The sequence below is a fragment of the Plasmodium yoelii genome (assembly GCF_900002385.2).
Source record: "Plasmodium yoelii strain 17X genome assembly, chromosome: 14".
NCBI classification, from domain to species: domain Eukaryota; phylum Apicomplexa; class Aconoidasida; order Haemosporida; family Plasmodiidae; genus Plasmodium; species Plasmodium yoelii.
This window is the reverse complement of record NC_036186.2, coordinates 272023-286517: the sequence shown is the minus strand read 5'-3', so window position 1 is coordinate 286517 and position 14495 is coordinate 272023. Positions and strand designations below refer to the sequence as shown.

The window sequence follows — 14495 nt, the reverse complement described above, 5'->3', positions numbered from 1 at the left end:
TGTCTGCTGGGTGTTAAAATTCAGTTTACCTATGTATTCAAATTAAGTGAAAATTTTTATCAATAACACCCAAAAAACAAATAAAATACATATTATAATATATGCATGATATCCTTACCAATTTTATATTATTAGCTTCACATGATAATTATAAATACTGAATTAAACGTTTGGCATAACTAATTAAAAAGAGCACTTATACATACATAGTAGCAATAAGTGTTATGAATAAATCTTAATGTTTAATAAAAAGTGAATATACATAATAAAATAAATTAAAAATGTGAAGTTATACAATAATGAATGGTTGCATTTTAAAGCAATAAACTTGTAAACTGAATAATTGACCTTTTATAACCATATAAAAATATATGAATAATAGCATTAACACAAACATATATATAATACATTACTACCATATTTATAATCATTTGATACCTTTGCTATGTATTATTCAAGGTAACACATTTTTTATGTTTACTTGTTTATTGACTAATTATATTAATACGCAATAATATTTGAATTCGTCCCAACTGCATATAATAATATGTTTATATTTACATAATATGCTTATATATTTATTTAGATTGGAAAGAGATCTACCAAATATATTATAATTGAGTATTATGGGAATACTATTAATATATATTAATCGTTGATGTTATTACATATGCAAATATAACTGCCATATTTCGTTTTTCTTTTTATTTATAATGCTTCAATCTGCGACACAAGTAGGGCTTTAATATAGTTTTTTTATTTATAGTTATGTTTATTCTTTTCTCCTTATGTTTGTCTATTTATATATTTAGTTGTGTTTTCATTATATGCTTGTATATTTATTCATTACCATTGTTACCATTAATATTATCATATAAATTGTGTAAAAATGCAAGACTAGTTCGCACATTTTTTTCTTGACAGTCATATAGCCCTTTGAGTTACTTTATGTGGCTTAAAATTTATGAATATAAAGCTGTATTCATATATATATTTGCATACATTAATATTTTAGCATGCATATATATTGATTTTATACCATTATGTTAGGTCATGATTTTTTGTATAATATTTTTCATTCGTGATTATAATTTGTTCTCGTCATCCCTTTGATAATTTTTGAAAAAAAAAAAATGTCTTTGGAATCATCAAAATTAAAGAGTGATAATGAAGGCTCGAAAAAACAATTTGACTGTGGTCAATCATATAATAACAATCCAGATGAGTTATTAAGTAGTAGAGACCTGGAAGAGGATACGCGTAGTTATAATTTAAAGAATACATTAATAAATCGTTGTAAAAAAGGGAAAGAAAATTTAGAACCATTATCAAAAAAGGGCAATTCTGAAATGAGTGCAACCTTTATGAATAAGAACATAATTACATTAAATGATGAAAATAACGAATTAAAAATGAGGCTAAGAAATTCTTTATACTATAATAATATAAATTCGGACCCAATTGACACAACAGTTTCACATAATAATAATTTTAATACTATCAACACTGATAATAATAATAATAATAACAATATTAAGAGAGAGTCAAATTTAAAACTAGAAGGAATATTAAATGAAAATGATTATTTAGTTCAACTAAATAAATTAAGAAGACATGTAATAGTTGAGATATTTGCAGGTAAATGTTTTATAAGAGAATATTTATCTACAGAATTTTTAAAAAGAGTTAAGCAGTGTTGTAATTTAAATTATGTGAAAAATAAAAGTGGCTTAATAAATTATCGTGATTGTAAACAATTATTAGCAGAGAATAATAATATTGCAAGTATAGAGGCTCGGCTAAATGCTATATTAGTATCTTTGCCACCATTAATTTGTGTTATTTTACATTCTAGTGTTTTTTTAGTAATTAAAGAAGATTTGGTAACAGATGATTTAATTAAAAGCTTATGCAATATATCTAAAAAATATACTAATATATACAATATGGATGGAAACATGATAACAAGAAAACCTTTTGAGTTTTGTGCATTAGAATGTGTTTTTTCTAGTGCAATAGAGCATTTAAATGCGGAAATGCAGTTATTAAATAAAGAATTTTCTAATATTAAACTTTCATTAAGAATAGCAAAATATCAAGATATTTTATCAAATTTACATAACTTAAAAGAGCCAACGAGCATATTAATAAATAAAGTAAATTCATTTATTAAAGCTTTTCGTGAAATTTCTGAGAATAATGTTGATTTAAAAAGAATGGAATTAACCAAATGTTATTTTAATCCAAATATAAATGATGATGATAATAAAGAAGCAACAAATCAAGATCTGCAAATGCTGTTGGAATATTTTGATCAAGAGTTGCATCAATCATATAACCAAATAAAACATCTACATGATGGAATGGTTAATTTAGAAGCAAAAATTGTTTCTGATTTATCACTTACTAGAAATAATTTAATCAGAATGGATATAATTATAAGTTTGGTAAATTCTGGGTTTGGTATAGGGACCTTAATAACAGGTAATATGTTGATTAATGCAATACATTTATGTCCTAGGGTATAATAAAACAGAGTAAAAATAAGTAAGGCATTTTTCTATGTTAACATAAAATGCATAATTATATGTTTTTCTGATCACATGAATAAAACAATGAGAAATAGTGAAATATTATAATTTATGAATGTGTATACATTTTTCCCCCTTTTCAGGAGTTTTTGGTATGAACTTAAAAATAAATTTAGAAACAAACGAGGTTGCCTTCCTTTATGTTACGGGGTTAGTCGTCATTTTATGTTTAATAACTGTAATAATGTCTTTTTATTTTTTCAAATGTATTCGAATTTGAACGAATTAAATAATGCAATAACCTTGCAATCATGAATATGGAGATATAAATAAAGATTCAAGCACATTTCTATACGCGCTAAGATACGAAGAAAATGGGTGTGTGAGCATCGAAAATTATTACTAAATGAATATGCATATTTGTGTGTAGATAATTATCACTAAATTAAAGCATATTCTTGTAAAATCACTAAAAATGTAAATTCCTGATTATATATATTATCATGTGTAAGATCAAGGATGCCCTTGATAGCAGTGTAATATAGAAATAAAATGATATCACTACTATCTTAATTTTTTCAGTAAATATTTTTCTTTTTTTTCTTGTGAATTAAAAAATGTTAGCTTTTATAAAGCTTCTGTTTCATAAAATTCAAGATGGTAAATTTCCTATTGTATTGCATGCTCTCACTTTTTCTTTTCTTTACTTTCTTTTTTTTATTTTATATTTTTTATTTATGTACTTAAATCCTCTTTTTAAGGCACCTTTTACATACTTTTACTTTTATTGTTTGTGACTATAAAAAATTTTTAATGTCAAGGAGCAAATTATTTTATTTATACATTTTATTTTATTTTTTTAATGCGTGTTTCTCATTTTCTATTAATTTTGCATTTTTATTTACAATTTATATTTTTATTATCCTTATTTTATTATTGTGTCGTCTTTCTCATTTATTTCGCCATTTTTTATATATTTTTTTAATCCTATGTAATTTTTACACATTTCAGCATCTGTGAAAATGAGATGTGTATAGTAAAAAAAATATATACGAAGATCCTATTTGAACTCTTTAATTATTTAATAATTTACACATAAATTTTAAAATATAAATTAACAATTTATTCATATATGTTTTTCTCTAATTTTTTTAATTATTTGCTACTATAAAATGTAGAAAATTATTAATTTTAAGTAAAATAATATGATTTAAATAAGCCTAAGGGATAAATGTATATAATATAATGTAAATGCTTCTTATATGTATATTTATTATTTATATACCTTGAGAAGTATTTATTTTTTAATACATATATATATCAATAAATATAAATAAAAATAAGCGTATATATATTGTTTATATTTATACTTATTTCAAATTGGCTTATTTTTAATTGTTATATGAATTATGGAAAAGCCACTTAAGCAAGTAACCTTAGAGTGAGTTAAATAAAAAATATTTATGATTATATAAATAATGGATGTTATTGTAAACAATATAAGAAATATTAATGATATTTAATACTTATTATCTTTTTACGTAACAATTTTTATTGCAAAATCATATTATTTTGGTGCTGATTGAATATGCAGGAAATGTAGCCATATGTATATTTAAATGCGTAGTTTATGTTATTGATTGAAATATTTGTTGGTGTAATATTGTGTCAAATTATGGGGAAAATGAATGTATATAATATTGGCATAAGCATTTTTGAATAGTTATTAAAAAATATGATGCATAAGAATAATGTGCATACATGTAACAATACGAATACGCATGGATACATTAATAATATATACCAATTTAATATGCAATAGTTTATTTTTTTTTTGTATTTGCTAATGCAATGTTCTTCATTGTAACATTAACTAGCGATTAATATTGAATTATTTGTCTTGTGTATTTGTATTTTATTATTTTTTTTTGTTATGATGTAATATGAAATTATTATTGCTGATACTTTTAACAAAAATGTTTTTTTGTAAAATAAAAAGATACATGAGAACTGAATATAATTATGTAACACCATTTATGAAAAGCAAATTGTTTCACAATTATAAAAATAAGTTTAATGTGATAGTTTTAAAGAATATTAGAAATAACGTGCCAAATAGAAATGATAAATATTTGTATGCATATTTTAAGCTATAAAAAGAAATTAATATGAATAAATGTCTATAAATGAATATACCTATGCATTTTCGATGTTATAATGTAAATTTTCACACCCCCAAGTTTATTTTATTTTATTTTTTTGCAGAAAATGTTTATCCTTTCCTAAAAAAATGGACGGGGACGAGCAATGTGATACTAAAATAGAAGAGTCTCATGTTAAAAGTGAAGAAAAGGAAGCATCGAAAAGGAAAAATACAAACGATGATGGTGCAAAAACAAAGAAATCGAAAGTAAAGAATGAAAATGAAATAAAAAAGGGTTCATTATTTAACTGTAAAGTTTATGAGGATGAAAAAATAAGTGATTTATCATCGCCAAAATTTAATCCTGCCAATTTTGATATAAGTAATTTATGCTTATCTGAGAAGGATAAAATAAAACACAAGTTTAAAGATTCCTTATTATTCACATTTCTTACAAATACATTTAATCAAATTGAAGAATTAAAAGGTAGTGGGGCAGGAAGCAAGAAAAATGTAGCTATTATTTTATCAAATGTTTTTCGTGTTTTAATATATTATAGCCCTAATGATTTAATTCCGGCAGTATACATAACTTTAAATAAAGTGGCACCAGATTATCAAAATGTCGAAGCAGGTGTTGGTGAGGCATTAATATTAAAAACAATGTCAGAAGCATATAGTAGAACTGAAGCTAGTATAAAAAAAGATTTGCAACAAATTGAAGATTTAGGAATAATAGCAGAAAGTTGTTCATGTAAAATGAGAACTATATTTCCTTTACCTAGGTTAACTATTCAATCAGTTTTTAATGAATTAAAAAGTATACCAAATATTAGTGGTTCTAATTCTCAACAGAAAAAAAGAGAAGTAATAAAAAAATTATTAGTTAGTGCAAAAACATCAGAGGCAAAATATATAGTTCGATTTTTACAACAACGTTTAAGAATTGGTGTAAATAGTGCTACTGTTTTGCAAGCTTTGGCATATGCTTTTGTATTAACACGCCCTGAAATTCCAGAAAATATCATAAAAGACGGTAAAATGATGAATGAAAAATTGCTAAATGAGCGAATAGTGGTTAAGGGTGATAAAGATAATTGTGATGATGATGCAACAGAAGTAAAAAATGAAAATAATATAAAATTAGAAAAAACAAATGATACGGATAACAAAACAAATGTGTTGGATACTGATCAATTTAATAATTTAGTAAAATCAATAAAGATACGTAATGAAAGAATGAGTAAACCCAACTTGTTTTTTAACATAGGAAAAGAAGGAGATACTCGTTTATTACCTATATTTAAAGAATTAAAAAATGCATATTGTGATATAAATAATGATTCAGATATTTTTGAATGTATGGAAAAGTCTGTAAAAAGTGCTTTATGTGAATTACCAAATATTGAAATGATTATACAAAATTTATTAAGCGGTGATGATATGAATGTGTTAATGAAAAAATGTACTGTTAAAACCGGAGTTCCAGTGCAGCCTATGTTAGCTAAACCAACAAAAGGAATACAAGAAGTTTTAGATAGATTTAATAATGTTACATTTACGTGTGAATACAAATATGATGGTGAAAGAGCCCAAATTCATTATATTGATAAAGATAATATAAAGATTTTTAGTAGAAATTTAGAAACAATGACAGAGAAATATCCTGATGTTATTCAAATTGTAAAAGATCAAATAATGCCAGGTGTTACTGAATCGATTATTGATAGTGAAGTTGTAGCATATGATATTGAGAATAAAAAAATATTACCATTTCAAATATTAACAACAAGAAAAAGAAAGGATGTAGATATAGAAAACATAAAAGTGAAAATATGTTTATTTCCATTTGATTTAATATGTTGCAATGGGGTACCTGTAATAAAAGAACCATTGGAAATTAGAAGGAAGTTATTATATTCCTTATTAAGATGTAAAGAAGGAGTATTAGAATATGCAACACATTCAGAAATGAATAATATTGATGATATAGATATATTTTTACAAGATGCTATTGAAAATAATTGTGAAGGTTTGATGGTTAAAACTTTACTTGACAATGCTTCTTATGAGCCATCAAGACGATCATTAAACTGGTTAAAGGTAAAAAAAGATTACATAGAAGGATTATCAGATTCAGTTGATTTAGTACCTATAGCTGGATATTATGGAAAAGGGAAAAGAAGTGGGGTTTATGGTGCTTTTGTTTTAGCTGCATATAATTCTGAAACAGAAAACTTCCAGACTGTATGTAAAGCAGGTACAGGTTTTAGTGATGAAATACTTAATGCATTGCATGAATCATTAAGTGATAAAATTATACCTAATAAAAAATCATATTATGAAGTATCAGATAAACTAAACCCTGATGTGTGGTTTGATGCTCATTATGTATGGGAAATTAAAGCAGCAGATTTATCATTATCGCCTGTCCATACTGCAGCTATCGGAGTGTATTCAGATGATAAAGGGATTGGGTTAAGATTCCCAAGATTTCTTAGATTGAGGGATGATAAGAATCCAGAACAAGCAACAACAGCTCAGCAGATTGTCGAATTTTACGAAGCTCAATTTGCCTCGAACAAAAATAAAAATAACAATTATAACGACGAAAGTGGAAGCGAATAGTTTTATAACTCTCGGATGAAGGCAATATATATGTATGCGTATCTTTTTATACACTTACATATATGCATGTTGCTATATATTAATATATGCGCATGCACACCCGAACTGAATCATTTCTTTTATTCGAAAACAAAATCATAATATATATGTACATTAGTATGCAAATGTAACATAATTTTTTTTTAATATAGTTTCAAATTTATACCGATAATATCGTCTATATAGACAATATTTATTTTTATTTAATGGCTCTTTTTGCAACTTTAAAAAATATTTCTTATAAAAAAATGAACTCTACATTTTTGCATTTTATTTGTTTTTTTTTGTTTTAAAATACCCATAAAGTTATATGTATATATTGAAACAGTTATGTACAACTATATCCACTTTAAATAAACCTTTTTATGAATAAAGAAATCACTAATTCCAAATAGGTGTTAAGCTACGATAATTCAATATAAGAAATGTGATACATATAAGGATTTATTTTATATTGAATTTCGGATAATATTATTATCAATTTATGAGGCAAACATTTTCGTAAGACAAAATATCCAAAAGTGTGATAATATACAGGGGTATGTAGAAATGGATCAAAATAGATGTTAATCATTTAAATATTAATTTTATTTTTAGTTTTTTTTTCTTGTAACTAGAAAGTGGGGAATGTGTTTAGATGCATTTTATAAATTGTTAAAATAGGGTCATTAAATTTAAAATGTGTATGAAGTCTGGATATACTTAAAGTGCTTATATAATTGATGTATGTATTGAAAATCAGGGAATGGTAGAATATTTTTCTACTATTTTTTTTCATGGTATTTTTATATATATACGAGTGCGCAATTTGCACTGATAAATATATAGTGAAATGAATAAAAATAAAGTATAATAAAATAAAGATAATAACGAATAAAATGGGAATTGCATATTTTATTTATTATGAATATTTTGTGTAAAGAATTAAAACTCTTGGCATATGCATAAAAAATATAATATACAAATTAAAAAAAAAACACATATATGAATGGTAATAATTATTGTATATATTTTTTATTGTCATTTTATTTTTTTTCTTAATATTTTCGCTCTTGCGCTTTATAAAAGGGGATGATTGTGTAAAGCATTTGTAATAAATCGGGATATTAAATATGCACAAAGTGTAAAAAATTATATTATTCCATTATACACTTTTATTGAGATATTTATATATTTTTGCATTAATTTGTTTAATTTATTTTTATCATATCAGCAAAATCAATATGCACAAGAATTTATGGCATATTCATCAGTATATCCATAAAAGGTATACACATTTTTTTTAATTTCAAATATTCCCTTTAATTTTTTATTTCAAAAAAAGTATTGAGTACACATCAGAGCCTATGAGCAATTTGAAGTTTCGTCTGAAATACCGAGGTGTAAAGGACGTATGTGGAAATTTGTGTTATTATAATTGTTCCTGATTAAATGGGAATATATATATAAATGCATATATTATATATATATGTGTGTGAATATATTGTCTAGAGTCAACTAAAAATATTAAATTTGAAAGGGGGCACAAAACAAATGACATAGTAAAATAAAAACAAATTGAAAATGAAAAAACTCGGAGTTAGTAACAAAGCAAATGCTAATTTTACTCAGATAAAAGGGCCGGACCCTATTTTTAAAAATCCAATAGAATTCAATAAGAATTTAAGGAGGTTAAGTTTTTTAAATAATAAAGATGAAGATTTAAATAAATCTGAAAAAAATAAAGTTAAAGAAATAAATGATGTTTTTAAAAATTGCATGGCAGCATTATCTCATAATAAGATATGCACTAGGAATGCTTTTGACATACGAATTATAGACCATTTAGAAGATTTAGTAAATTTAAATGATGAAGAAATAAATGAAGAATTAAATGATGAACTGCTAGAAACAGGGGATTTCAATTTATCTTTTACAAGGGCATCTAAAGCTATTGAAGGAGCAACAAAAGTTTATGGTTATAGGGTCGAGGCAATTTATGATCAGACATATAATTTTATATCAAATATGAATATAGCAAAAAAAAGTGACACAAATGACGATGTTATTGATGAAAAAAAACATGTAAATGAAATTACAAATAAAAAAATGAAAAAAAGGAAATTGGAATTTTTTCAAGAATCTTCAACATTAGCTAAACCATCAGATATAACTATAGAATCAGTATCTGTATCAAATATATCAGTTGATACATTTTTTTTAAAACTAAATATTACATATGACCATTCAGCAGGTATTAGTTATTTGCTACCTAATTTGACTTTAAACAATGACTTATCCATACAATTTGATGGTGACATAGACACGTGTGAATACAAGAAGAAAATGAAATTTGAAGAAAAATTGGGGAAACAAAATATCGAAAGAAGGAATGAAAAAAATTTGGGATCAAACGATGAACTGAATGATATGCTTCAAAAAAATGAATCGCCTGTCAAAGTAGGCGAGTATGTAACTTTCAATGACAATGATAAGATAATGGCAAGAGAATATAAAAGTAAACTATACACAAATTCTGATATACTTCGAGAAATGTTTTGTGGGAATGAAATTGAAGAGTTTAACAATTTAAATATATGTCCAGAGTTAGATTATTTTAAAGAAGAAATAAAAAACCTTAAATTGAAAAGAAGTGATTCTAAAACATTAGATGATGAAGATATTGATAATTATAATGAAGATGATGATACAGGATTGGATAAATTCTCTAAAAAAAAAAACGAACTAAATTTAGATGAAAACATGTCCATGGATAATTTATTAGGTGACATGGATGGTAATAATAATGACGATTGTAACAATGAAAATATGAATGATAATGGAAATTATGGAGATAATAATAAGATATTAGAAAGTTCTTTTAATAATAATTTAAATTTTGATGATTGTAATATTGATGATTTAAACATAGAAAATGTAATGCAAGAATCGATGGCTTTTGACAATATGAATTTAAATGATTCATTAAATAATAATTTGAATTTATCTCAAAATATGTTATCATTACACCACAATAGTAACATACTAGGTGGTAATATTCCATTACCTGAACTTATGAAAAGTGAAAATAAGGATTTTAGTCTTATAAATTCTTTTACTGGAAATTTTAATTTTTCCAGCCAAAATATGCTATTTAAAAATCAAGATAAAGGCTCACCATCAAAACCTAAACATATGTTATCAATTATTCCAGATGATGATACATTATGGAATCGTCAAGCTATATCTTTTGAAAGTAGGTTAAATGCAATTGATGTTAACAGCAAATTTAACTATCATTATTATAATCCTAGTAAATTAATGATTAATGGAAATTTTTCAAACTTAATGAGTATGGCAAAAGCTGCTTTTAAAAATAAGCAAGGGCCACTCAATGCACTTGCTAATAAAAAATTAAAAACATCTTTTGATATAACTGATATTAATTTTGAAAATCTATATATTGAGGTAAATGATGTAGAATTGTCTGTTTATGATTTATGGAATAAAGAAAAGAAAAAATATATTTCTAATTCGCTTTTTGCTATTGATCAAACATCATATATATTTGAAACGAAAGATAATTGTATTAATTGTGTAAATACAGTTATAGATAGAATAATGAAATTTGCGAGATCCCCATTTATAGAATCGCAAAACTTTAACACTGATATTAAAACAAATGTAATACTAAACGAAATTAATAACGATTACATAGGAAATGATTTGGATCAAATTAATAATTTCGAACGTAGACAAACTGAAAATATGTTTATGGATAATATGGATGATGGACAGGATTATCAAATGCATGAAGGATTGAATGATTCTATAGATAAATTTTACAACATGAACTTTGAGGATATTTGGCAAAATGAAAATAAAAACGATATAACAAAATTTGGAAGTAAAAATGATAACACTTCTATCTTTCAACTACATCAAAGCATTGGTCATGCGAATTCATTAGGAAGTGTAGTAGCTCCTGATAATTTGCCAAAATTCGTTGACGTTTCAAAAATAAAGAAAATACTTTTCAACATTGTCAAGCCTGACGAAAATGAGGAAAACGCTGAAAATGAGAACGAGGAAAACAAGAAAAATAGTGATTCTAGCAAGGTATAATTTAAAGAGAACTAAATATCACCATTTGTTTTCAAATTGTACACAATTCATTTCTTTCATATACATTTTTTTATGAAAAATATATTATATATTTTTGGTTTTCACTTCTTATAGCAAATTGTTCCTTATGAAGGAGAAAAAACTACCACCTTCAAAAACATCATTAATAAGGTAATTATATTTATTGTTTGTTAGTATGACATTTTAATGTATATGTAATGAATTTGATTCACTAAAATAAAAATACATTTATATGCAATTGTTTATGCGTTATTTGGTTTTAGACAAAAACAAAATTAACTGAATCCGAAGTAAACGGGACATCCATTCATATGCTTTTTGTGTGTCTATTATATACATGCAACGACCAAGGTAATGATTTATGAATAAATAACAATATATGGATATACGTATATAGTGAATATTTTCGTTTGTTCGTATTTCGGTACCATTCTATATGACATATTAATATTTAAGGATGCAAATTTTGTTAACCGTGCACATGAGTTATATATATGCATATTATATATATATTTTTTAACTTGATAGAGCTGCTTCTTGAAAAAATAGAAAACGACGAAGATTTTTACGTTCATTATGGGTTGCCTGTAGAATTTCACATTAAGCAAGATGACACTCGGATGCTTAAGAATTGAGATATTTATATTTCTAGAAAATATGTGCATATAAACATTTTTGTCCACAAGTATTTAAGTTCATATATATGTCAATGATTTAAAAATCCATTTAATTATTATAAAAATGTTATTAATTTTTTTCAATATAAATTTATTTGTTGTAGTTAAAACATTTTACATGATACTAGGAAAAGATATAAACTGAAAAATGTTTTACATGCTTTAATGATTTTTTTGTTTAATTGAAAAGAAATATATACATGGTTTTAAAACATTTTAAAAGTATTTTTTAAGTTTAATAATAATTAAAAATAATATTGTAATTTAAGCTGTGGATATAATAATAAAAAGTAATGAAATAAATATTAAACGAATTTATATATATAATAAATAATTTAATGTGTTTAAATTTTTATTTCGTAAATGCATTAATTTTAGTAATTATTTACGGAAAAAAAATTACAAATCATATTCAAAAAAGTTAAAGATTTTTCTATTGGATTTTGCATTATCTTTATCCATATCAGACCCCTTAAAAAATGAGTTAAACACTGAAAAGTTAAGGAAAAAATATTACAACAAAAATAATTTATGTTGAAATTACATAGGAAAATAAATTAAGACAGGTTTTGTCGAATATAACATGCACACATATATGTAGTGTGTATTAAATACTTTTTCGCTCCATCAAGGTCATTCCTTCTAAATACGTTTGATCGACTTGGTCACTATGTTTGATTAAGTGTGTTCTTCTTCTTATCTCAGCAAATAACAATAACTCTTTTAATTTTTCAACTGGCCATTCATTTTCGGGCAACCTAATATAAAAAATATAATATAGGGGATGAAAAAAATATATATTTTTTAAAGAACCTGCAATATTTAAATTTATAAAAATATTTTCCATATTTTTCTTCATTGAATTATAGTTATTGTGTAGCACAATGTCACATAAAGCATAAATAATAATATTGAAATTCACTTAAACTTTTATATACTGGAAAAAAATATTCGGAATAGCTATATTTGATATATGGATTGTACAACTATTTGCATGTTACTATATTTAGTTCATTTATTTATTCATTTTATTTATATTAACATTTCACATAATTCATTCCCTAGCTCGAAATAAAGATGTGTTAAACTTCCTACACACGCTGCAGTGGCATCAGATAAAAGTGCTCCAGCCATTTCATAGTATTCTGGAAATTTTATTTTTACTAAGCTATTTTTATGCAACCTCTTTGCATAGAAATATTCGATAAGTATTTCGTCTGTTTCGTTTATCTTTCAAGAAAAATGGGTATGTATTATATATGAGTGAATGTTATTATTAAGTTTAAAAATAAGGAAAAGCGAAAAAAAAATTACTTCATCTTTTCGATATCCATTTTTATACTCTTCCATAGCCCTGGGGCTCAAGAAGGACATGCCAGGCAGAATGCAACAAGGGGTACAAGGAACTTTCTAAAGAAATAAATTAAAAAGGTAGAAAGTTTAAGCTACCCCAAATTATGCATTATCATGTATTTTCAAACACACACATAAATAAATGCGTGGATTTAATAATGAATGCCTATGGAAAATTTAAATTATATTTTAACCACAAAATCTAGATGATGAAAAGGTGTGTCGTCTATGTATATCAAATCTTTTAGCTCTTCTAATTTATCGTTTAAAACAATTTCATTTTCCATTTTAGAAAGAGGAAACACGTAAAATGAAGCTGTTCATATATATGATATATGGTTTATAATAATAATAATATTATTATTAAAGTATTCAGATAAAAAAGTTATGTCTTAAATATATATATATATTTTTTCTTTTGGGGGTTTAATTATAATATAATTTTTAATACGTTTTCCATTTTTAAAAGTTAATTTTCGTATTTTTCATGTTTCATATGACTTAATTTTTTCTCAATATTTATATAGAGATTATTTTTTTAATTTCCTTTATTATTATTATAATTATTTTTAATAGTATATTTTAAAAATTATTAAATAATTTTTACGCACATCTAATATTTTATATAACACTGTCTACATTTATAAAAAAGTATTATGTAGTTATTGAAAAGAAAAAGACCTAACAATGTATATGTATATATATAATATATATATGAATAATTGTTCTTTTAAAAAATTTGAATACTCATAAATTCTATATGTATATTTTTTAACTTGTTTCAATTTTATATTTTCTTTCCTATATATATATATATTACTTTGCTTTTTTATTCCCACACTTTTGTAAGTATATATAAAGAAATATAGTAAAATTTAAATGAGTTTAAAATAGTTTCGAAGATATTTTATCAAAATCAGCAAAAAAGCGATAGAAAAAATGATTGTAATGGAAAAGGAGTCTCCACTGTATCATGTTTGATCTTTATTTATTTAATTA

At 24.3% G+C, this 14495-nt stretch overlaps 4 protein-coding genes across 4 annotated transcripts; 3 read left to right on the top strand and 1 right to left on the bottom strand.

The window, feature by feature from the left end:
- Window positions 1–1133: 1133 nt before the first annotated feature.
- Window positions 1134–2811, top strand: PY17X_1404300 (CorA-like Mg2+ transporter protein, putative; the record flags this gene model as incomplete). The annotated part of the gene is made up of 2 exons (XM_022957407.1): window positions 1134–2484; window positions 2675–2811. The coding sequence occupies 2 exons, from the start codon at window positions 1134–1136 to the stop codon at window positions 2809–2811; spliced, it is 1488 nt and encodes a 495-aa protein (XP_022812805.1).
- Window positions 2812–4474: 1663 nt separating this feature from the next.
- PY17X_1404200 (DNA ligase I, putative) lies at window positions 4475–7302 on the top strand (the record flags this gene model as incomplete). The annotated part of the gene is made up of 2 exons (XM_022957406.1): window positions 4475–4665; window positions 4797–7302. 2 exons carry the CDS (start codon window positions 4475–4477, stop codon window positions 7300–7302), a joined length of 2697 nt encoding a protein of 898 aa, XP_022812804.1.
- A 1602-nt stretch (window positions 7303–8904) lies between these two features.
- On the top strand, window positions 8905–12101 carry PY17X_1404100 (condensin complex subunit 2, putative; the record flags this gene model as incomplete). The annotated part of the gene is made up of 4 exons (XM_022957405.1): window positions 8905–11439; window positions 11560–11616; window positions 11730–11817; window positions 11995–12101. The coding sequence occupies 4 exons, from the start codon at window positions 8905–8907 to the stop codon at window positions 12099–12101; spliced, it is 2787 nt and encodes a 928-aa protein (XP_022812803.1).
- A 441-nt stretch (window positions 12102–12542) lies between these two features.
- Window positions 12543–13783, bottom strand: PY17X_1404000 (conserved protein, unknown function; the record flags this gene model as incomplete). The annotated part of the gene is made up of 5 exons (XM_022957404.1): window positions 12543–12634; window positions 12759–12901; window positions 13186–13373; window positions 13458–13553; window positions 13691–13783. 5 exons carry the CDS (start codon window positions 13781–13783, stop codon window positions 12543–12545), a joined length of 612 nt encoding a protein of 203 aa, XP_022812802.1.
- Window positions 13784–14495: the final 712 nt, after the last annotated feature.